At 41.2% G+C, this 26,052-nt stretch overlaps 1 protein-coding gene across 1 annotated transcript; it reads right to left on the bottom strand.

The window, feature by feature from the left end:
- Positions 1-1,273: 1,273 nt before the first annotated feature.
- Positions 1,274-23,185, bottom strand: slc2a1b (solute carrier family 2 member 1b). Its single transcript, XM_075461633.1, has 10 exons — positions 22,746-23,185; positions 12,613-12,708; positions 6,874-7,034; positions 6,344-6,584; positions 6,072-6,234; positions 5,574-5,761; positions 5,332-5,436; positions 5,105-5,206; positions 4,797-5,000; positions 1,274-3,981 (listed from the first exon to the last, which is right to left on the bottom strand). Exons 1-10 carry the CDS (start codon positions 22,758-22,760, stop codon positions 3,781-3,783), a joined length of 1,476 nt encoding a protein of 491 aa, XP_075317748.1. The 5' UTR covers positions 22,761-23,185; the 3' UTR covers positions 1,274-3,780.
- Between the last annotated feature and the right edge of the window lie 2,867 nt (positions 23,186-26,052).

The raw sequence follows: 26,052 nt of genomic DNA, 5'->3' as shown, positions 1-26,052 counted from the left end.
GAAAAATTCTGAGGTAAAAGGTTCAAATAGTGGCACATAACAACTTTAACTTGAATTTAATTTCATGACTTGTTTAAATTTAATCACAGCAGGGTTGGGTTCAGACTGTTTGTTTAGACTGAGGATAAAATATTGATGAAGTTATTATGACATGGGGGAGAATGGTGGCATGGTAGTTAGTACGCTCTCCTCACAGCAACGAGGTTCCTGTTTTACATCTCAGCTGGGACCTTTCTGTGTGGGTTTCCTCAGGGTAACACAGCCCAAAGTCCATAAACATGTGACTTAGGTTTGTCCGAGTTGATCGTGAGTGTATGTTGTTTGTTACTGTTAAGAATTACCAACCTCTCCAAGGTGTCTCATAGTGACTGCTGTTTCTAAGCCTTAAATTCACCACCTTGGTCCTTTGAGAGCAAGGAAAGTTTTATTTGGACAAAGAGGAGGTGGAGCGGGATACTTGAAAGATGAACAAGAGCAATCGTGCATATTTGTGGATGAATATCAATTGAATTATAGAATTATTTTCAAATGGATCACCGTCTAATCAGAGGGAGTGGACCTAGTTAATGACCATAATAACTTGAGCCAGCTTCAGAGATATTTTACATATAGTAATCATTTTTCCTTTTTTTTTTTTAATTATGTCATAAATTCAGAAGGAAGCCCTTAGTATTAGTTCTCATTCAGATAAATTATATCTTGGACCACTGTGACACCAGCTTGAATTGCCTGGAAGTAAGAGGAGATGGAATATAACTGGATTTTGATATATAGTCCACACACCTTGGTCAGGTCTCCCTTATGTAAGATTTGGATTCCAGTTAAGAGTTAATGATTATTCTTTATTCTTTTAAAACAAAGCAGCCATAACTCATACTATTTCTATCAATGAGTTATGAAAGGACTGTTTGTCGGTCATTACAAACAACATCATTGTGATAGGCATCATTGTACCTTTTGCTTTTTGTGGTATTAAACCAAATTTCAGAGGATTCCACAGCTGAATATCCAAAGGTAGGTAGGTAGCGTACACATCCAACTTAAGGACATGTTTTTCCTATTTGTCCTGGCCAAACAGTCACCATCCTACTGTGTTTTCCCCACAGAGCTTTAGAGCTGAAAGGATTAAGAACAGCTGTTGTGTATTTAGATAATGATGCCCAACAAAACCTTAAAAACATGATAGAACAATGTTGTGTGAGTTAGCTTGCTGCTTCCACATAGTTATGAATCAATTCATACAAATATGCCACAAATCAACCCCCAAGATGTGTTAAGATTCTAATGCAAGATTTCTTTATTTAGTTGAATAAACCTTCTACACGCGACTTACAGTATCATTCATCATGATTCGTATTTCCCCAACAGAGGTTCAAATTCCAACACTATACATGCATCTTTTTATTACAAATATTGCAATATGTTTTGTGCACTTAAAATATAACACTACTGAATCCTTATAAATCTTACATAAAACTATCATAGTATAAGACCACACCAATGTCCTAAGGTACTGTGTCAAATCAGAAAGGGCACAGAAGACAATCTAAGATGAACATCTCTAAACTATTAATAATTTATCTATGAAATAAAAAACTTCTAAAAGTGTTATATATACGGAGTGGATGAGACTGAAGTTTTTTTCACATTTACATCATCCCGTGTCTTTCAACCACCAACCTGGGTCATGAAACATGACAGGTTACTTACAAAAATCAATGCCCGAGCAGATTTGTGACTCTATATACATAAATACAGATTAATATTATCAAAAGACCATCAGTCTGTGTGGGTTAGTGCATCTTTTAGTGACACTATGATTTTGCTGGTGAAGATATGTGAAAGTCACACAAAGGCACAGAGGGGTGGATGTTACAGCGCAAAGATGACAAACCCTGCACTTTAAAGATCTACTATATACATGTAACGAACAACCAGTCCTGGAATGATTAGATTTTTTGCTTCCTCGTGCTGAATTCGAATCAGTATCTTTATCTGGCTGTGAATATCACCATATTTACTACACTCCGTGTACACAAGACCACGGTAGATATGAACAAACAATTCCACACATTACCATCCCAAAAAAAGAATCCATCAGCAGTACTTCAGCCCATGTTAACAAAGCCTCCAAAGTGAACATAACTCAAAGAGATATAACTGAATCAACCTCAGTGTTTGTTTCAAAGATATATTACTGTGAATAATAAAGTGCTGCTGAAGAGATACCTTTCCTTAATGAGAACAACAAAGAATACAGCAGTGATAGACCGAAACTTCTGCAGCAAGGCAAAGTAGTTTCTTTTCTCACCAGCATCTGTACAAAGTACAGAACAGAAAGCAGGCTAACCAATACTGCAGAGTTCAGTAATGAAGGCAAAACAAAACCCCAGCCACACAGCGGCAAGCGTCCACTTCCTTGGACACATAATGATCTGCAAGGACTGCTGAGGGTTTCAAACGAGACTGGTGACAATCACCCTCAGGATGATGAAAATCCTCCACAAGGCCGACATTCATTTTGGTCCACATCATTTCTCTCTCTTGCTTCATGTTCGCCACAGTGGAACAGCATGCAGCTCTCGACTGTGTGAAGCCATCACTGCAGCTCTCAAGCCACAGCATCAGACTCTAAAGGCTCTGCAGGAAGTCTCAACAATGAAGATCCTCCACTGACAGAGGCTTCAAGTCTGGATCGGGCCGGTCTGACCTGAAAGCATTCCACAGCGATAAGGGTAAAAGGCTGGGGTGGCTCAACTGCTGCAGACAGGCACTGAAACTCACATACCTCCAGGTTTTTGTGAGACACAATTCTGGTTCTGTGGCGGCTCACTGTGAGTGGGTGCTAGTGTCACGGTAAAATTCATAGATGATTTTTTTAAATCAAATTTCACCATCGAGTTCAGCTATTTCATTACTGACCTGTGCAGATACAGTTTCCCAATTCAACGTCAGCATCGCTGGTTTACAAAAAAACAGGAATGGTGTAAAAGCAGAGGAATGGAGAATTCTCTGGCATATGGATACATTTTAGTTTTTATCGTCAAATATATTAAAAAATTGCAATGAAATGTTTTTTAAAACCAAAAAATATGCTAAAAGGAAAAAACAGGTATCACAAATGTCTTATTTCGGGATGTCATTAAAACCATTCAAATCTAGTCAGTTACTTCAAAAAGATATATATATATGTATATATATATATATATATATGACACAGACACACATCTCTATGTGGCACATCACCACCTTTTGTAAAGGCAGTGCCCCATCTGGTGGCCAGACATCAGAACTGTGCAGCACCTACAGTGTTAGCATTACAGTCTACAGTGATAGCATTACAGTAACATCAATAAAAACAAGGATTTTTGTGCAGTGAACTTCATTCTACAGCCACAGCACTCTTTAGTCAGATGTGCTGTAACAGCAGAAAAAGAACAGAGAATAAGCACATATCAGTTATATTCAGTGGAAAAAGTCGTTAAAAAAGGCTGGATGATTGATGCAGACCCGCCTTTTCCACATTTAGGAACATCTAAAGAATATCAAGAACCTTCCCCATCTATCTCCAACTGCCCACATTTACAAGGTGACACAGAGTGCCCACTGAGTTTTTGTTTCTTTTCACAATGTAAGAGGAGCGATAGAAAGTGCCATGTTGGAGAATCACACAGGTCTGTTCTGTGTGGAGTGACAAGGCCAGAAATGTGATGACAGAGTGACCGGAGACCCGAGAGCCTTTAGTCTGCGAAAGTGTTTGTTAGAGAGTTTAAAAGTCACTCAGAGCTGAGAATCAGCTCCAAGGCTGTTGAGCTCCTCCGGCGAGTGCTTTTCTCCTCCTGCGGCGGATGTTTGGCGGAACCCAGCAGCGATGTCGTCAAATGTCCGGCCCCTCGTCTCTGGCACTTTGAAGTACGTGAAGACGAAGAAGATGAGCAGTAGTATAGTGAAAATGACAAAAACGTAGGGACCGCACAGCTCCTGTGAAAACAGAGAAAAGGCAGTTATCACATGGCCGCGTGCATTTCCATTACAAACACAGACAGCAAAGCAAAAGTTGATCCGATCTGTCATCTTCCACAATATTTTATTCATTGATTGGTAGTGTGAACCGATAAGTATGACCTCATAAAACTAACATGCTACAAACTTCTCAGCATACTTTCACTCTTCAGTTAGCTAATTATTTCAAGTATGAACAACTAATGAAAAAGCTCATTCAGACAGATGAAGATGAGGAACCTTTTTAGGATGAATTAAAGTTCTTGTTTAAAAAGGGTGCAGCTGCCAGTCAATCTGATGATGTAGCATAAACTGGACTTCTTTATTCTGGCTCATTCATGGGATTAGAGAAAGCATTTTCACATAATTTCATAACTTTCAAACACATATCTGATCAAATGCCCATTGTTTGTTGAAATGCACATTTAGCTGAAAAGCTGAAATACATTCTGGGAGTTGGATTTAGATTGTTTCATATTCTTATCAGCACCCCTGACAAAGAGTCAGGAAAAACTGAATTACCTGGACAAAAAGAAAAAGCACGCTGGCTGCCTCTTATGGCAGAAGTTCTTCGAAAAATGTCCAACATTGCATTCTACACAAATATGTTTATATCTTGCTGCCACAACTGGTTTTGGTCTTTCTACATGTAGCCAGTGTGTCCCTTTGGATGTGCATAATAAATTCTCAGTCAGGTCCATCTTTTGTATGTAGCTTCTAGCTGTTAAAACCCAAGATGATAAAAGCTAACTGACTAACTCAAAGGTACTCTGTGCTTGTTTGACTCCACTCACCTCTATATACTGGAAGCCCATTCCCACTATGAAGTTGGCAGTCCAGTTGGAAAAACCAGCTACAGCCATGGCTGAAGGCCGGGGTCCCTGTGAGAACAACTCTGCCACAATGAACCAGGGGATGGGACCTGGCCCAATCTCGAAGAAGGCCACAAAGGAAAAAATGGCCACGATGCTTAAATAAGACATCCATTTGAGCTTCTCCTACAGGAACACAAGACCAGAAAAAAAGATTTTGAAAAAAGACTGAGCACAGTGCACATCCATAACAAGACTCTGAGGCTCGTGTTTGTTGAAGATACACCTACCAGCAGAGCCAAGGCGATGGTCATCAGGATGGCAGATCCAGCCATTCCCAGGAGCCCCAGAAGATGCAAAGACCTACGTCCTGCACGCTCTACAACAAAGAGCTACAACACAAAAGATGAAACAAGGTGAGGAGAAGTGAATTACCCATCCCAAAAAAACATGGCTTTGATATTAGCTTGTCTAAATAAATGCCGATGCACAAGAAGAGAGTCCACACTGTACTTACAGACACTACAGTGAAAGCAGTGTTAACAACACCGGCTCCAATGGTGGCATAGACAGGCTGTTCCACTCCGGCTCTTTCAAAGATACGTGTGGAGTAGTAGAATATCTAAAGAACAACAAAGTTGATATTTTGGTGCATTCCGCATATCTTCTAATGCTGTATTTCTATTGTAACTCTTAAAAGCTGAAACACTTCAGAACCTTGTTCTCTTAAAAAAAACATGTCTTGGCCTTGAAACTCACAGCATTGATGCCCGACAGCTGCTGGGAGAGCTGCAGGATGACAGCAATCAGAAGGGGCTGGCGGTAGAGTGGCGAGCGTAAGAGCTTCAAAATGGTCACTTTCTGTTCTCTCATCATCTGCCGGCTCTCCTCCTTCATCTCCTGCATGTCAGTGCTCACATCTGTGGTGCCTCGTAGCTTCTTCAGAACTGAATTGTGTAAAAAAAAGGAAAACACACACACACACACACACATCAGTATATAGCTTTTGATAATGAAACATTACACGTCATGTATTGTAATGGTGCTGCTAAACTAATTCTGTAAAATTATGATGAATAAAGTCTGAATTTTCTGTCTTACTACTTTGGATATTAGTTATTTAAGTCACATCACAACCTGCCTGTAATAACACAGAACTATTGGATAAAACAATCATTTAAAATCCTCCAAGAAATACTAGCATGATATCTAAATATATCTTGTATAAGCTGTAAACTCCTTTGTGCTTGGACCCACCTGTCTTGGCCTTGTTCTCTTCGTTCTTGTTGATGAGCAAGAAACGAGGACTCTCTGGGCACAAAGGCAGCAGGATGCACTGCATTATAGCAGGAATGAAGATAAAGCTCAAAAGGAGCGGCCACAAGTCGTCGTTTCCCATGATCATATCCAATCCAAACACCTAAAAATCACCCCAGAGATAATGAGCGTTCACACAGCCTCTACACGTAACGTGCATCTCTAATATCAGAGGAGAATTGCTGCTGACAAATCATTTTCTGATCACCAACCTGTGCTATGAGGATACCAAGAACAATCCCCAGCTGGTGCAGGGTGCCCAGGGCACCTCTCAGGGATGTTGGGGAGATCTCCCCCACATACATTGGTACAAAGCCAGTGGATAAGCCAGAGTAGAGGCCAACCACGAAGCGACCAATGATGAGCATTTCCCAGGAGCTCGCCATCTTTGAAAAGCCCATCATAGCGGCTGCAATGAAGGCCAGAATGTTGGACATGAGCATTGAGTTCCTCCTGTAGACAGCAGACAAAAAGGACCGAGTTACATTTAGAAAAAATAAACCTAATTTGTTTACCTCTAAACAGAAGACACTACACCACAAGTAGCTCTAATAAGTTCTGATGTTGCATTCTTGTGATTTTCGTGTACAACACTATTCCTGTGCCTTTTGTGGCACCTGAACATGAGGGAGTACTAATCAATCTTTTTGGAGTTAGAATTCTAGCTATTTGCTACTTTTATTGAGAAAATTAACCTGGAAAAGGCTTTTGCTTTCCAAGAAGAATTTTGTGTATTGCCTACCTTCCAAAGCGGTTGACAAAGAGTCCGACAGAAAATGAACCAACGATGCCACCGACAGAGAAGATGGACACAGCGATGGACCAAATAGCTGTGCGGGTGTTTTTGGTGATGGGCTCCTGGTAGCGTTCTACATATGTCTCATTGATGAACTTCTCAATGATCTGCCCGAAGAAAAACACACATTTTGTTGTTGTTGCACAAATGCATGTGAAATATGTTCTGATGGGGTTTTTGCAAACAGGCTTTCTAATTGTAATATTATGTCATTAAACATAACCACAATTCAAATTTAGAAACAGAGTCACCATTATAGGAGTGCTAATCTGTCACGGTAGAAATGTGATCATCACAGTTACGCAAGTTCTCCGGAATCAGATCATGTGCTTCATGTTTTGCTCTCGCTCAGACCAACGCAGAATGTTAGCAGAGTTGTGACCAGCTGATGGCAGCACCTCACAATCCTCAACACTTCCTGAACAAAGCAGGAACATTACCAGTCACGGTTAGGTGTCAAGTTTCTGTTCCCCACCCCCACCGTGTCACACCACAGACGGCGATGTTGACAAACACGCCCAGGGAAGCTGGTGACAGGCCTTAAGCAGCCACACCTGCATGTGTTTATGTGTGCGTCACAGAGTCACCTTTCATAAGACTCCAAAAGGTCACCACCCAGTCTGCAACCTCCCATAACTACACCACCCCCCAGCACCCAGCACCCCACCACTATCATTACCAAATGTTCGCTCTGGTTCTGCCTCTGCCTCTGTTTTGAAACACTTCACCTCAGCCACAGATCTTAATGTACGAGTGGAATCAAAAACTCAGCAGTGTCCTGATGAAGCTGTTAGTGAGGCTATCACTTGTCAAGGGCGTTTTTCTTTGGTGGAGGGACACATATAGACTCTCTGACACTGTGACCACAGAGCCTGGGTCATGTCCACTATCAACTTACACTCATAAGACCTTGCTTGGTGATACCACAAGTATGCTATCAAACACTGTACCGTGCTCATGACCTTCATCCCATCACATCTACCCTTTAAAACTGGCTGTACTAAAAGTTGAGAGCTTAAACTTTGCTTAAGAACTCAATTTTACCAGACTTTTACTACTGTCTAACTTATGAGTTTATTTTCATATCTGAAGTTCATTCAGCTGACTAATGATTTCACTAAAACCTGAATATCTTCTTTTCCTGCAACTCTAAAGGAGAATTCCGGCCATTTAAATAACATATCCCATCTATTGGAGACCCAGGGAAATTTGCCAAAGGGAAAACCGCGAGAAATTTTCATGCCCGCTGCGCTAAGTTGTCCAATTGCGCTGATTTCCATGAAAGCGGGCTCTATCGGGCAAGCGTTTAACCTTTCCTGAGGCTCTTAACGTGTATCAAAATACTTTTGACCGAATTGGCCGTGGTGTCAGTAGCAATACAATTCAACCCAGGGGCTAACCATACCATTAGCTAGCACAGACATTATACATTTTGAGATTTCAAAAACAGCGCACCTACCTCTCTCAGCTTCCGTGTTCCACAGGCGTGCGCACAAATTAATCGCCGAAGTCATACACTATAGTATAGTATATATATATATATATATATATATATATATAGTATTCCAAAATTGTCTTTTTGTCCACCACAAACGACCCTCGGGAACCGAACTACACATTGGCGTATTTGTTATTGTTTCCTATCGAACAGCTGACTCGTTTCAACACCCATTTTCGCCGTGTCACATGACTGCTCGAAGGAGCGCACCTTCGCCCATTATTCATGTCCAAATGTATCATGTCTGTGCTAGCTAATGGTATGGTTAGCCCCTGGGTTGAATTGTATTGCTACTCTACTGACACCACGGCCAATTCGGTCAAAAGTATTTTGATACACGTTAAGAGCCTCAGGAAAGGTTAAACGCTTGCCCGATAGAGCCCGCTTTCATGGAAATCAGCGCAATTGGACAACTTTGCGCAGCGGGTATGAAAATTTCTCGTGTTTTTCCCTTTGGCAAACTTCCCTGGGTCTCCAACAGATGGGATATGTTTGTTAAATGGCCGTAATTCTCCTTTAATGCAGCAGAAACTAAATGTTAACACGATATCATTTGATTTCAATTTTATTTTCATTTACTTGAAAAACATGGTCCGTAATCAGGACACTCCATTACATTAGATGAGGTGAACATGACAGTTGTTTAATAAGAAATTAGGAAATTAAATTGCTAAGTTGCCAACTGTGCGTGTTGGCTGTTTGGTGTACAGAGGGTTTTTTAAGAGCCTCTGCAGTGGAAACAAATAAACCATGTCAAACTGCAATGATGCTGCTGATTCACTACCCAGGCTCCGCCCTCGCAGTGACGCAACACCTTCGGCTCTGCTACACTTACTCAGGCAAACTGCTCATTCAGGTGGATTCGAGTTCCCGAAAAAATGGGAACTCCACCCACTTTGTCGGGAAGCAATCAACTTTGAGCAGCGCCAACGGCCCAGGGTAGAGGCGTGTTCAAGGTAGTGACGTGGTTGAACTGCCACTCAACCCATGGATTGTACACGGAAGCGCTTCATTCAATATCAACATGGAGCAGCGTCAAGCTTTTGACACTGCTGTAGATGCTGTAATGAAAGTGTTTGACGGGAGATTCTCGTTAAAAATCGAGCAAAGAACAGCCCTTGATTCATTTCTTGACAGGAAAGACGTTTCGCCTTGATACTGGCTTTGGTAAGAGTTTAATCTACCAGTTAGCCCCGCTGGTAGCTAAATCATACGTCAGAGGAAAGAGGGGTGTGATTGGCTTAAGCTTAGGCACAGCCTTTTCTGGCTACAACCAGTAGCAACCCGAGGGAGGCGGGTTGACCAGGCCATTTCGAATCGTATTCGTTATGGTCTTGGTCAGACCAGAATCTCGAAGAGATTTGAAAGTCTATGTTAATCAGGCTACTGATTCACTTGTTTTGCATGGGTTTCACTGTGTCATTTTCATATGCCAATATTAAAAGATCCTAAACACAATATGCACCTTTACTACCTCTAACCGGCTGATGACAAACTGCATGGAGGACCTTGAAAAGCAGCAGTTTCGTATCCTCTCCTAAAGCCTGGTTTATAGTCAGTAACGCAAGACGCAACGCAAGACGCAACGCAAGCCCTTGCGCGGTTGCAAGCCCCCCCTTGCGTGCTTGCGTGTGTCACCTCAATTTTCTAAACTTTACGCAAGACGCAAGCACAAGCCACTGGCTGTGTTCGAAACCGCCTACTACTTGAAAACGGCATACTCATCGATCTGACAGTATGCAGAGCGTTTACACACAGTGCACTTCACTCCTGTCCGAGCCCAAATCAGCCGGCCTGAAAAGCTGATTTCCCTTGAGCTATAAACTCTGTAAATATATAACTTTAGCAACATTTGAAACATTTTCAGGCGAGAAAGTAGTCGTTTAGACCCCCAAGGTGTTGAAAATCTGACAAAATACCGGCTATTTACAAGAAGAAGAAGCATGAATCCACTCGAAGAGGTCCTGGCGGTGAATTTGCTTTCATCATAGTAGGCTTGTCATTGAAAAAACCCGCTACTCCACCTACTGTCCTGGCGGTGAATCGCCACACAGCACACGCAAGCGCCGGCAAAGCTAAATGAAGTATAAACGTCTCGAGCCATTAACATACGCGCAAGACGCAAGCGCAAGGGCAGTTAAAAGAAGTATAACTCAGCCTTTAAGGCTGTGGATTGACTGCACCATCCCAATCACCAGCTGGCTCAAAAGCATGCAAGGGAAAGAAGAAGAAAAAGTCTATTCATGCTGCCAGCTTGTTGCTGGAGTCAGAGCTGGCTGGTGTCCATGTTGTCAAGGTAAGCCTTTCATTCAACTTGCAAAAGGAGAAAATAGAAGACTTTTCACTTTAAAATAAACTTTCTGCTAAACTTAACTGTTAATGCTCCTCTAGTTTCAAAGGATGGGTTTAACTTTTTAAGTCAGTCCAAGAATGATCAAAAATACACACACTCATAAAATATGTGTAATGGACAAATGATTGTTTTGGGAGGAGAAAGCCAGTAGCAGACATGGCTGAAAAGATTAAACAACTACAAACAAGGCACAGATGAGCCAGTCAGACTTTAAATAAGGCTGTATTTTACAGTGCTGATCAGGAGCGCATCCAACAGGAAGAGGGGAGGACAGGACAGCCGGAACAAGGCCCTTGAAAGAGTGCCTATCTAATCAGAGACACGGTACAAGACCTGCGTCACCGGCAGCAGCAGCATCACTGCAGCCTTTATCGCACAGAAGAACAGAGGAAAGTAGATCTGGTGATAAATTAAAGTGCATTCAGTGAAATTAAAGCCAAATGAGATTATTATATTAATGCTTTAGGAACCTGTGGTAGCCAAAGTGGTACCCAATACCACTTTTATTCTTGTGAGAGTGAATGTGTTTATGGATGCGTGTGCGTGAGACCCAGGTGGTTTTTGTGTGTGTGTGTGGGGGGGGGGGGGGGGGGGGGGTAGAGTGAAGAGGACAGGTTGAAACTAGCCTTGTATGTAACAGAGCATATACTCACGGCGGACTCGGTGTCTGAGCATGACTGCGAACACATGCTGCTTTCATAGTGCACAAAAAGCTGGTGTTCAACATCAAGCTAAAACAGGGATGTCAAACATCTCACTCACGTTTGCAAATATCAAGATTTGATGTTTTTTTTCTTCAGTTTTTTATCAAATGAAAACTTTTGGTTCGTTACCTTAAGACTATGGACACCGTTTTTTGTTTTACTTTTATGAATTTATCATCTACATTGTATAGAACAACCTTTGATTCTTTAATTGAAATACTTAAAGGAGATCATAAAATTTGGTTTATTTCTACTGTATATAATAAGGGGCCGTATCCTGTTTTTTCCTACTTTTTGCAAAGCAGATGATGAAAGTCGCTCTCATTCTAACAGGATCCTTCTTATCAAAGTCCAGGATAGCCTTGACAGTGTTATGATAATGCACGAGCAGTTCATATTGAAAAGAGTTTTTCCTGTTGCAACAGTTGCCAGTCGCAACTATAGATCACTGTGACAGTCATTGTTCAGCACACCAAGGCCTCTGTACAGGTAAAAGGTGGTTATATAAGGATCTGTCTCACAACACACCTGTAAGCTGTGGAGAGACAGCTGAGTAGCCACAGGGTGTGCTCAGACCAACCCAAACTGAGCAGACAGTAGTTATGTACACGTGACGAAATGTGGACATTCCTCAGGAAATGAGTGTCTCTGCTCTACCTGTTTGTAAATTAAAACTTACTGCAGATCTACTCCATGGGGGGCTTTTCAATGATCTTGTTTTGCCATGGAGATAAGCCACCATCAACCCCTTCTAAATTTCATTTCCATTTCCCAGCCAGCTGCTGATCAGGCGACATCCATTTTTGGGCACAGATACTCCCGTTTGAACAGTCTGTTACTTCAGATGTCCTCGGACTTATGAGGGTAGAATGCAGTTATTATTATCCTACATCTTAACCCCCCCCGCCCCCCCCCCTTTTTTTTTATCCTGTTCTCGAATGAGGCAAAAGAGAGTGGACAACCAGCTCTGTGACAAGCAGGGAGATTACCTCTAAAACCAGTAATAAAAGAGCTCTGTAGCAGAAGATTCCTTAAAAACACTCTGAGAGATATAATCTTAACCACATATATGTGCAGATCTACGCACAGATGGCGAACATTATATCTGATAAACTGATAAGGGAGCTCACCTTTTGAGGGGCGTTGATGACACCTGTGTTGTAGCCGAACTGCAGGGAACCAATCACTGCTGTTCCAACACTCATCAGCAACGGGAACGTTATTTGCTGCAAGAGAACAGAGAGCAGAGGGAGTGTTGTCATTGAAGAGACCAGTTTGACCAGTTACTCACCATTTCACCAAGTGGACGATGCACAAACAAAAAGGTTAACATCAGTTTTGGTCTTTCCTGGTTGTTTCTTGGCAACAAATTCCCATGCCTATCAGTTGTCAAACAGTAAACTGAATTAATGCCAACTTTAGGGACAAAGCATCGAGTGTCTTGCTGTGTTGCTCAATGTGACGGGAACTTTCAACTTTAAACCATCTTCTAATTTTATCATCGGAGCAGGTTTGGAGGTTTGCAGTTCGATGCACAATGAAAGCACTGTTGGTGATATTAAAAAATATATAAAAAGAAGCCTGATGCCACATCATGCAACACGATGAAATGAGACTGCACTGAAATAAACGGGGCAGAGATTAAGAAATGTGTCTTCAAGCTCTATTTGTGTCACACATAGCAAATATTTGAACTAACCACATGTAGTTTTTAGACTTTTTCTTTTCCTTCAGCTGTTTAAAATTAGTTGGATATCTATTTCCAAGTTGTTATCAACAGTTTGAGGTTTGACTGCTGGCGTTTTAAGCCTAGCTATGGTATACGTGTGGAGAATGAGTACTACAAACTGTTGACTTTAGGCACCTAACTTTTAGTTCTCAACCAACAAGTTTTGAGGGTAAATGCTGACGTTAACATACCGGACTTGGACATGAAGCTGAACCATAACATTTCTGAGGGCACATTATATTTCTAAGCCAACAGCCACACTTATTATTTATATGCCCTGTGGTGCCTATGTTTGTTTTTGTTCTATTACACTATTATCACATGTTATAATAGTGGCATTACACTGACTGAGTTAATTGCCCTATGCTAAAAAAGGCTGAATAAATTATAATAATAATTTTTATTAAAAGAATAAGATTCATTGAACACGTAATAAGTATGACCTGGCCGGGAAATAAAACCCAATAAGTCATTGGTAAAATCTGTTCATAGAATAATCAATGACAAACAGTGTGGACAATTTTCGATGGTGCTGCAGGTTTTAGGCTGGGTCGGGTTTACACAGAGTAAACCTGACCCAGTATTCTTTTCTATATTTTTTTCTCTTCTTAAATTGTCTGTGCTCTTTTTGCTGTTATTACAGAGTTCATTTTAAGCTTGAGCTCAGTAGAGACCAGTAGATTAATAGAGATTTTCCTCATAATAAGAAGTTAATAAACCATTGTGAGGTATGCCGCTGTCCATTTCCTTCTCTCAGACAAGGAAACGTCTTATCTTTTAAAAATTTTTATTGTCATCCACCCAAAGCTTTAATTGTGCTCTGCAAACTGTACATCTTTCGGCTGTAGTTTTTCTTTCAGTTTTCACAGATAGCTGAACAATATATTAGACAACCTGCGCTTCGTCCATTTTCACGTTCATGTGAGCGGTTTCAGACGCCATCATCATGGTGGAACTACACATTAGAGTTTGGTAAATCATGACTACAAGAGATGTGCTGCATTCAAACATGACTAAGGTGAACTATGAGGCCCAAGGTGTGCCAATAAAACATTCCTAACACCGATACACCAACACCAGCCTTGGCTGTTGACACAAAGGAGGTTGGGTTCATGGCTTCATGCAGCTGATGCCAAATTCCTCAGCAGAAATCTAAATTCATAAGACCAGGCAATGTTTTTTCAGCCTTCACTGTTGGTGATAATGGGCCCTCTGAAGTCTCATATACTGTATCTGTTCTTTGTTGCCACAAGTGTGACTCAACGCGATCTTCTGCTGCTGTAGCTGCCCCAAGACTGGAATTGTAAAGAGAGATTATCTGAGTTATTGTACCGTAGTCCATCAGCTCCAACAAGTCTGGCAAGTCAACCATCATCATCGAAACATTTTTGTCTGTAATGTAGTAATCAAAACGTCGACAATAAACACACTTCGATAAACAGAGCCAGGAAAATGTGAAATTTTTAGGAGAAACGTGCGATATGGTGACACATTTTAAATGGCAAAAGGAAAGTTTTTACAGTCACTGCAGGCATTGTTTGCCATTTTTTAACACAAACCTAATATGAATCAGTTCTGAAGTATTGAACTTGTAACTCACATGGCCGATCACAGGAACGATTATCTGTTTCTCCCTCCAGACAATCGACAATGGTCGAAAAGATTAAACACATTATGCCCATAGTCATGTGTAGCTTGGACTACTCTATGCAGTCGTGTTTAATCACTCCAAAGCAGCTAACCAGAATTAGGCTGACAGGCACTTTCTGAGTTTCAAACACTTGGTGCCAATTTGCTGTGCAGCTGAATGGAAACAGACACTATTTGGTTTGCCCCTTCTTAGCTGCTGTAACAATAAAAGTTTTATTTTCACCCATCTCCACACCAATAGAAGCAAAGCTGGGAATATCATATTGCATTTCTTCCTGTAGATCCTCTTAAATTTTGAGAACTGGACCATCAGTTGACATGTGCTGAAATGCATTAAATTTAGGCTGGGAAACATCTGCTTGTGTTTTTATATAGTCGCCACTGTGTTTAAAGTAATAATACTGGGAAAAATATTCAGATGTATTTACTTACAAACATATTTACCAAACAACATGTGGCCTTTAAGGCATTAAAAGACAGCAAAGCTGAGCCATGGTCACTCCCCCTCGGTTGATATTAGTGAACTTGTCTCCAAATATCTGCCAAATTATTATTATTCATTTGGAGTCATATGTGTGTGCTTCTGATCAAAGCAAATATGCAACTCAGGTTTTGCTCACCCAGATGGAGTTAAAGTGGTATATATGGAGGAACATGAGTATCAAGTCACTCCCTCTTTATAAGGTATAAGGTAAGATATAAGGTATAAAGCCATTTTAAGCTATTACTCTTTCAAAGGAAAAACTTATTGTTGATTGTTACTCCAAAAACGCTTTAGGCTTATTGTCTGGAATTTTAATCAAACTTTTAAAAGCAGAAGATAAACAAGAACAAACCCCGTCGGGTTTCATTAAAACATAGTCCTGAGAAACATTTTCAGAGGATTATGTGTGCCCCTTTGGAATATCATCAAAGTGCTGCTAGCTACCTTTTAACAGGAGCATCGGGGGAGTTTCTCTCTCTTCTTCAACATAATGACGAGTGAGTAGAACAGAAGGATGAGGAAAGAAGGTCATTTCTGTGGGAGTTTTCAGAGGCTGTCACTTCAGGCCTGCTCACAAAAGAAAATGGCTAAAGACTAAAGACATTGAAAGACCTGCCCTCACTCTCTGAGCCAATAGCGTCTCTTGTTAAGAGGGTCATCAAGTCCATAACTACACTGTTTAGAAGCCGTATATAAAGAGAAATACACCCGCGCCTTTCAGCATTGTGGGCAGAGAACTTAAAGGGGGCTTGCTACAAATCAGGAGACAGACCACAACCAATGCTATCCTGAAACTATTATGAACAAGAAACTACACAAGTTTTCAGAGAACTGCCAGCTGCTTTCACTATAAACAGCCAAATCCTGTCCACCCCCCCCTGAGAAGTCATCACTGGAATCCATTTAAGTTGCAACCCCTTTTGGGAATAGCTGGAACTGTTTACAAAAACTTCTTAAAAGTTTGAATCCAGCTGCAAACTGCTACAAAAAGTCAAAAACTCTTCTGTTAAGTCGGTACCTTCAAGCTACAAGCCCTCAAACTCTTTGGCCGAAACAAGCAGCATGTGTGGACTGAGGCCTGGCTTAGTCCAGCATACGGTATTTAAAAGTGTCCTAAACATGTCAAATCCAAATGATAAAAACAGGCATCGACTTAAACTGGTTCACAAAAATATTAGCAAACTCTCTTCTGCTCCTGTAAAATGGCAAAGTAGGAATAAAGGTGACATTAGTGTGTTTGATTGTACATATAAACAAGAAGAGCAGCATAATACACAACTTCCTGACTGGAAAAACAATGAAGTCACACCCTAAAGAACTATTTTACAACCATAACATTGACAGTGGCACGGATAACCAGTCCTCTTGTCATTTAAGTTGCGTCCCAGGCCAGTGTAATGCACCGGCAGCTTTCGGTTGTGTTTGCACTTTCAAACAAAGTTGCTGTTTACTGTTTGCTTAGCCAGACTTTAACAAGTCCTCACAGCTGAGTCATTGACTGCTTAGAAATCCAACTTGTAGAGAAAACCGTGTCTCACCCAACCTGCATTAGCACATGATATGTTCGGATCGAACTACGTGAATATCCCTTCCCTCCACACACACATTGACTTTATCTAGAAATCATCCTCGACCCACCCATGCAAATGCTCCCTCCTTTGCATATGGCACATTGTGGTTCTGTCTAGTCATGGCTGCAGTGAACAAACCTCAGCTTCATTGAGTAAATACTGACGACTGGGTGAGAGCTTAGTAATAAAACATGCTGATAAATTAAGGTAATGTACAGAGTCGTGTAAACATTTGCACACCAGCAAACTTCAACCATGCCGTTCCTTTTCTAGGTCACGTAGACAAACCTCACTGCTTTCATCCGATGACATGAAAACATGAGGAAATGAGGTAGGTGAGCGGCTTTCTCCAAATTAGGACATGTAACCACAACTAATGTAAGCCAGCATCTCACTTTTCATGCTTGAGCCAAGCCTCATTCGACAAGCATATTCCTAAGAATGAGCATCCATTAACATTATCTCGAACCCCCTTTTCCTTTTACACTGTTCAGTGTAATTCTTTGTCCACTTTCGTGTATCACTCGGTGCCAAAGAGGAGAAACGTAAATTAAGCTCGGACAAACAAAGCCAGCTGAAAACAGAAGTGACGTAAATTCTTTGGAAAACGACAGCGCGGCTGTGAGCTAATTCTTATTAGAAAATGCAGACTTAGCTTCAAAAGAAATTATCAACAGGAAAACCACAGGTGCCTAAAACACTATTTTGAAGTAGAAGTGACGAAGATAACCTAACCCTACAAACAAATACACGTCAGAGGAAATAACTTTACTCTTGTAAAGTGCATAGCTGTTCAGAGCCAAATACTTATAGCATTAGTGAAGCTACTCTACTTTGCACTGACGCTAAATCAAAATGAATTTAAAGACTACACCAAAAATGGTACTTTACTAAAAGTAAAATATGATTGAAATACTTCAAGCCATTTATTATATCTAGTCAACTCACAAGACTGCTGTAGTGTTGCTATCTTTTTAAAAAGAGTAACAACCAGAGCTACCACATAAATGTAGTGGAGTAAAAAGTACAATATTTTCCTGTAGCACAGCGGAAGCATGAACAGGAACATATGAGAGAAGTTTGATGAATGATTAGATATACTGAATAACTTTCTGCCACTGACAGCTGACCAAAGTAACGCTACCATGTCTGCATTTTGCTGTATATCTAAACACTCCAGCTGAGACGCAATTGAGGAGTAAAATGACATTTCACCCATGCAGTAAAGTCAGAGAGGCGCCTCACAAAGAAAAGATATGTCAGCCAAATAACCAAAAACAGCCCTTGAACTGGAACACACATAAAGGCCACTTTCAATCAAGCAGGAGTTAGGAAGGAGTTTATTTTAAATGTGAATTATCTAATCAGTAATAAATGATCTAAGTTCTCCTCTGAATAACCACTAGAAGCCCGCTGTTGGTTATATAAACACAGCTCAACGTTACAGCACTTTATTACCCTCTCTTTCTTTAAGCAACAGTGGTGCTAAGTTTAGTTTCCATATATTGATGCATTCACTTGTTTCCGTAAAATGCCAGAAAATGGTCAAAACTGCCAATTTGTTTAAAAAAAAGCTCCCACTGATGTCTTCAGATGCTTTATCCCAAACAAAAAGCTACTGACTTCTCTGCTGCCATAGAGAAGTAAAAAAAGCTTCTAAGAAGCTGCATTCAGAGAATGTAGAACTTTACAAAAATAGTAATAATACTGAAATACCTAAAAACAATCATTCAAAACGGCTAGCATGCAATCACTAGTTGACAACTGATTGATTAAGAGTTGCAGCTCTGTATCACTACATTAGAGACAGACTAATAGACATTTCCCCAGAAACACAGTTTCAGTTCCTCCTTGCCAGTCTGCACCAGATCGGAGGCACTGGCCTACACGGCTACTATCACGTCCCTCCACACGTCACCTCTTCAGTCTCGCCTTACACAGCTATGACCAATGAGCGCCCTCCCCCAACAGCAGAGTCAGTCTGACAGCACATCCTGCTCTCCTGGAGAGGACACTTTCCAATGAAGCTGTGTGACTGTTTTAGCCTTCAACACACATGAAAACTGCAAGCATTTCTTTTTTTTTTTCCAAGTTACGGCTCAGATACTGTGACTGAAAAAGCCTCTAAAATCTTTGAGCAAAGTTTTTAAGAATTTTACATGGTCCATGTGCTTCAATAAATGATGGAAAATCATGAGATATCTACAGTATGTTAAGCAACCTCCTTTTAAATCCACCTTAAAACTGTGCTTACCCCTTCTATGCACCTTTTTGTCATGAAACTTTCCCAAACCGCTGCTGTACATGCTGCCTGTCAACACAACTGAAAAGTGCTTCAATGTCTTATCTATCAGCGCCAGCGACACTTAAACCATTCAAAGATAAAAATGTATTTATAGTTGTGCTGGGTGTTAACGAAGGTGATGACTGATTTTTATTTTGTGCAGACCAGTGACAGACATTTTTAATAGTGTTGCCAATTGGTAACATTTTATCAGTTAAACTGCTTTTCTGCTTCTGGTGACAAAGAAATAAAGAGAAAATGATCATTTTTGTCTGTATTCATTTAAGCGGGGACAATATACAGCAGAATGACACACAAGGGCACCAATAATGTGCATTAATGATCATATAATTCTTAAATTGAGGACTAAAACTGCTTAAAATCAGTCCATTCTTATGTAATAAACATCATACACTATGTCAGTGGCTCTGGTCACATTGTGACAGAGTAGCAAAAAAACAAAAGAAGAGGGTTCAACCTGTTTCTGCAGCCATGTCTTTGAAAAGATGCAGATGTTAGACAGTCAGAGACCAAATGTTTAGAGGTTAAACATAAAAGTAACCCATATCGGTTGTAATTTTCAAACTGGGCTTTAAAATCATGTCAATCCTGAGATCCAGCAACCAACTTCTATTGGGACATGGCTCAGAAAGGCTGAGAACCACTCTATCTTACATGATAACCTTCAGATCCTGAATAGAAAGCTAATGGACATCTACTGTGGCTCTTGAAGACACTTCGCCTCTCATCCCTGAGGCCTCCAAAGTTCTAACTGACTCAGGTTCCAGCCTGCATGTTTGTTGTCAAACCACCAGGCCATCCTGCAGGTAGTTTGGGTCACTGAGGTCACATGTGGGTAGTTTACCCACCAAAAGACATCATGCACGGCTTTGGGCTGAGACGAATCAAGGGGAGAATGGTGATGAAACCACCTGGGGGGGTTATGTGAGGACTGCATTTATTTACAGAAGTCTGTCAACTTTTAGTGACGGCCCTGGCATCTCTCTACAGGTGATTTAACAACCACTTGCACCACGATTCCTCCGAGGCAGGTGTCGCACATGATGGTTGGCCGGTTTATTTAACAACACACATGCAGCCTCAAGGACTTTCAAGGCGCTACTGTATTGACCTCACAGGAGGCTAACTGTGCGTGACCCTCTGCTAATCAGAAGACCAGCTGCGTTTCACTGAACGTATACTGACTAAGGTGAACACTGAAGAAAGAGACATAAATGTGGCAGTCTTGCCTCACAATTCAAAGCAATTAAAACCTCCTGAATCTTTTAATCCCATTTTTTTGTACAAATGCCTCATTACGGCTCATTACAACACGGCTGACAGTTACATTAGAAGACATAATAAAGACGGGAAGCCATGCAGAATAACGTAAATCTTCTGGACTGTCTTAAGACCGGCGGGAGTTGGCAGCCGGCTGAAGGGCAGAAGACGGAGGATTTAGGCAGCTGTGGTTACAGATGTACGATGTGATGCAGGTTGCTGGTTCTAAACACCCAAAGAAACGCCTGCTGTAGATGGAGCTGTCTTCAAACACAACTTTAATGGTTGTTTAATTCAAAACAGAGCGCATCGACTGTATGCTTGGCTCCGGTTTACATTCAGAATTATGCTCAGAGTTAAGGGAGAAAATTAGAATTAGAAATAATCCGTGAGAGTAATTTCTGCAAATGCAGGGTCGATACACATGGACTGAGTACCTGTATCACATCAACGGCACCACACCTTCCTGTAACAACAGCTGCCACCACGAATTCAACAACAGAGTCACTTCAATGGAGCTCAAGTGTTTTTGTGAAAGAAAAGTGAAATTTCCATCTACTTCACCTGCGCGTATCGACACAACACTAAGTACAGGCCAGATATGAAAATCCTGATCATGAGATGTCGATTAGCCTACGTACAACTTCGACACACTCAAACAGCTCACCACTGCTGAAAGCAACAAAACACAAAGAAGAAGCTCAAGGCTTTAGCAGCCAGAGCTGGTAACTGCCCATTCCCTCTGTGGGCTATGACTGTCCCTGGAAATCGACTGCATCGGCGTCACAGTGGAAACCGAAAACAGCCAGAGCGCCATTCCCATCACGTCCACAACAAACCCTTACAGCTGTTAGGCCATGAAGTCGCAGAGTGTGTGGTGGAAAACTAAAACAGGGACAGCTAGGGAAACATTTTCTGACCACCACGTCCCACTGGGCTGCTCCACTGGGTTTAACGGGGCTTACATCAGCGAGAGGGTTTATGAGAGGTGGGAGAAGAGGCCTGGAGTCTCACTGTGTTGCATCCAATCCACGACCAAAAGACGCAGTAGGACGGAGACAGGATTATCAGACTCGTAAGTCATGTTTACTTCCTGAACAATGAGCATTATAATCCATGACTTAGTTCATCATTACCACAGAATAAACTGTTGTTCTGATATGTCGATGGTTTAAAATATCTTGTTTTGTCTTACCGACAGTCCAAAATCCAAAGCACGGGCTGATAATTTATCAAGAGGATTGACAATCCTGACACCACTTTTGATAAATCGTTTATGAAGCAAAATGTCAAAAATGAGCAGATTTCAGCTTATTTGAACTATTAATCGACCTAAAGTGATAAAGAAAAACATTAGAAAAGCCGTAAACTAGAGCTACTGATGAGCGTTGCTTCCTATTTTCTGACATTTTAACAGATAAATACTGGAAATAAATATATTTTTTAAACATAAGACCGCACAGGATGGCTTCTTTTCTTACATGGTAATGACATCGTTTTAAAACTCTTATTACATTTTGAAATGACTGATTGGCCAGTTTGTTCCTCAAATATTGAGTCTTCAAGGAAAGAAAACAAACACAGAAGGGTTTAAGCTTCTCAAATATGAGGACTTGTTTTTTTCAAGGAATGATATTTTTTGACAGTCAGGATAATAATAAAGTAGTAAAATACCATAGCTGGTTGCAGCCTTATGATACAGAATAAAACTATTATCAGTACATTAGAACTTTTCCTTTAAAGTGAATGCGGTTATAACTTTTATTTCCTATTAGCTGTTTTTATTCCCGCTGATTAGTCTGAATGGCTCCACCAGTAACGATATTATATAAGTCTCTTAAATGTGACTAGCTTCCAACTTTAGTCACGTTGTCTTCTTACAGGAACAGACCACCAACACTGCATCACATCCCCAAAACACACGCGCGAGACCCACCCACTCACTTCAATCAGTTTCTCCACGGAGAAACATATAAAAGTGCTTACTTAAGTGCTAACTTATTTTACTATACCGTTATAATAATATATTGTTAACTTTGAGAGCAGATGTGTGTGGGCGTACCTCAAAGAGAGCATTAAAGTGCCTAAACTGACTCGCGCGCGAGTTAAGCACCAATTGACGTAAAAAACGGGGTAAATAGTAGCTGTGTCATGGCTGGAGCCACATGTGGAAGCGCCTCCTGGGTTAAACACGGTGAACTCAGTGAAAACGGTCCAACAGGTTGGGACAGAAGTTACACACTGGTTGCGGTGGGTGTAATTACCTTTCCCGAGTCCATGGCAGCGACGTCAGAGAAGTGTTTAAGTGTTTCTTCTTTGTCTGTCGACCTTTTGTGGGGTGATGACGACGATGGAAAGAGTTCCTTCAAGCCTCCCCAGTGGTTTGGCTCAAAAATATGTCATCTTTAAGACCTTTTGTTCCGGTAAATAAATGTTTTAAAAGGCCTTTTAAAAAGTATGTTGCGTTGTGTGTCTCTTTAGAAAGGCGTCTGTTGGAGGTTTGTGTTCAGGAGCCCGGCAGCTTTAACTGGGGGTCGCCTCTGATCCCGTCTCCAGCCTCGTTTCAAGCTGGAGCTCCAGCAGCTTTGACTCACAGCTTCAGGGATGAGTTAAATCTTCCAGGATGTAGGTATTCACCTGCTGCTGCCCCGTTGCCTCTCCAGGTGATGAAACATATCTTTAGACGCTGGAGCTGAACGTAGGAGTACATATACTAAAGCTGGCGATTTTTTTTTGTGGGGGTGTGTTTAAGGCGGAGGAAGTTCTGTTTCTGCAGCCAATGGCTGTGTTTGGCGAAGCGTACGTAAGAAGAGGCGTGGTGCTCAGTGGCTCAGTTTCTACTCCATGGTGAAGCGGCACTTCCTGCATGACATCTCCATCCGTGCGCATTTTCCTTTCATGTTTGTGTCCAATATATTTCATTTTGGGGGGGAAACTCCTTGTTATTCATTGTTAGAAACCAAAACCTTTACCAAACAATGCAAAAAATGTCAATCCTACTACAACAAATTCTACAAAGAGGAACTTGTCTGTCTCTATTTGAATGATATTTTAATAAAAATTCATTTTGATTCACTGAAAATTTGTAATGTAAATAGCTTCACCTCAGCCAAGCACATGCATGAGTTATAACAGGCCAATATCATATCATCATTATCTGGCACAAGTTTTTTACGTTTATGTCGTGTGCTTATGTTTATTGTTTAATTAAGTATATTTTACTTTACAGAGCTGTGAAGTTAGGATGAACAGGATGATTTAAAGGTGACAGAATTCCCAAAATCATAAAATGTCATGAAATCGTTTTGTTAAAAATGTGCTTGCAGGACCCCAAATGCAGTTCCATGTTAACATGTGGATTCAAATGTGAACACCAGCCTTTTACACTTCACAGATTAGAATAAGATTAAAGAAGCTTATTTATTAAATCATTGTTTCCAGTAATTTGACATGTGCTAGATTTAATTTATATTACACATGTATTACACTGGATTTGGACCCTTCCAACTGCTCCCAGTGTGTTGCGTTTAGGTGTAGCTGAGTTAACATTAAGGACAGAATCAGATGGGCATGAAGGGGCCTGAAGCCACATAGTTTGTTTGTTTTTGTTACCTCTAAATCCATCCTTTTTTTTTTTTTAATAAACTCATAATTGTCTGAAATAGAGTATTTTTCTGCACCGACCAGTTTTTTGTTGAAGTAAATGCTTCAACTTTATTAAGCAGTCCCTTGGACTTTAGTGGGGAAGTGGATTACAAGGATGGAGGATTCATTCCATGCAGACCTACTGGGCTTGTAAGGTTTTATTTTATGTAGAATGTTATGGCTGACATGAGCAGAGTTTAGTTGATATCAGACTGTGGCATTATGGGTCAGATTCAACATGCACGCAGAGGAAAGACACAGTCGCCAAATAATCTTGATTTGCATGGAGTGTTGTATTGGGGCTGCATGTCGCTTCACAGCAAAGAGCTTTCTGGTTTGAAACCCAGCTTGCACGTTCTCCTCGTGAATGCGTGGGTCGTCTCCAGGTACTCTGGCTTCCCCCACAGGCCAAAAACATACATCTGAATTGGTGACTCTTAAGGCTGATTCTTACTCGGCGCGACCTCGCTCATACTAGCTGGTCGCAAATGGCGCAAACGGTCACGTGTCCCAAAATTCCGCCACGCCCCCCGTCGCAAGCTAGAAAATCCTCGCTCGGCGCAAGGGCGCGCACACAACTTTTTTTCTGACTTCACGCGAGCTCAACCGGAAACAGCTGACCAAGAAAAAGAAAAAATGAACACTGCAGAGACCGCGGTGACCGAGAGGATGCGCCTCTACAAACATCTGTACGACACGTCTATGAAGTTACACTGGGACAACGTTTGACAAAGTTCGTCTTGTTGCAAAGGACGAACATTCCACCTTCTCTTCTGTTTTTGCCGCAGCCGCTTAGCTCTGAGATACATATACAGTTCTACACCCAGAGTAAATTCATTCCGCATCAGATGTGCCAGCCTCTGCTGACGTGACACCACAGGTGGCATTGTGTATGCTTTCTTCGTATGCTTTTCAGCTTGTTTCCTCAACAGTGACACTCGCTGGTCTGGAGAGAACTGCAAATGTGACGCATTCTCGGCGCAAACTGCGCTTATGAGCTGAAGGAACTGTGAAGGGGCTGGCGCTTTCGATGACGTCATTAATGGTTCTCGAGCCAGAACAGTTGCGCGTTTGCGCCGAGTATGAATCAGCCTTAAGGCGCTGTTTACACATACCCGGGTATTTTGAAAAACGAAGACCTTTCCCTTCGTTTGTGCCTTTCGTTTATACTCAAACAGAGTTTTTTTCTCCGAAAACGAAGCTAAAAAAAAACACCGGCAAAAGTGGAGATTTTTTAAAAACTCTGTTTAGCGTTTGTGTGTAAACTGGTTGAAAGAGACAAAAACGGAGTTTTCAGAATGGAATGCGGAGTTGTCGTCATAGTACAGAGCCCCGCCCCTATCCGCCATATTGGCAGAATGCTAGCATTAAAACGCCATTCATTGTTTATCTGGCAAGCATGGAGGTACTAGCAGCATTTCTGTTGTTGAGAGCTATACTCGCTTGTGTGATTTTGAAAATTACAGTCATACAATGTATTGAACAATAAAGACACTTTTCCCGGCTTTAGCAGTTTTATAGTCCAGCGCAACGTGTAAAAGTAGCTCAGTCTCGCTATCAGTCCACACACATGAGCCTGGCGCCATATTTTCTTCTTGAAAAGGATCCGGAAGTTCTTCCTGTCAGCGGTTCTCTATTAGCTCGTGTGATTGGCTTGTGTGGAATTCTCATTGTTCTAACACTGCCACCGTCAGGCTTGGCGTAATTTAACAGCTCCTGATAGCGTATTTATGCGGATCAATGTAGACGTGTTTTTTTTTAAAACGGGGCTGTGTGCACCTAGTTTTTTTTGAAAACGAAGGTTAGAAAAAAATATGCGTTTATCAAAATGTCAAATGTTTTATTGTCTGTAATATTGTTACATGTTTTCACATGGATGTCATTAGCACTTTTTCTGTAATTTTATTTGATTTATAACATGTGTGT

The sequence above is a fragment of the Odontesthes bonariensis genome, chromosome 3 (assembly GCF_027942865.1).
Source record: "Odontesthes bonariensis isolate fOdoBon6 chromosome 3, fOdoBon6.hap1, whole genome shotgun sequence".
NCBI lineage: Eukaryota > Metazoa > Chordata > Actinopteri > Atheriniformes > Atherinopsidae > Odontesthes > Odontesthes bonariensis.
The sequence above is the reverse complement of the archived record's forward strand: the minus strand, read 5'-3'. Positions and strand labels throughout refer to the sequence as shown.

Bases quoted from the DNA above. Each gene is read 5' to 3' on its own strand.
- slc2a1b (XM_075461633.1), bottom strand. The intron at 5,001-5,104 runs GTAGGTGTATCT...GTGTTCCTGTAG, and splicing joins CCATCGCCTTGGCTCTGCTG to GAGAAGCTCAAATGGATGTC. The intron at 3,982-4,796 runs GTGAGTGGAGTC...CTGTTTTCACAG, and splicing joins TGGGCTTCCAGTATATAGAG to GAGCTGTGCGGTCCCTACGT.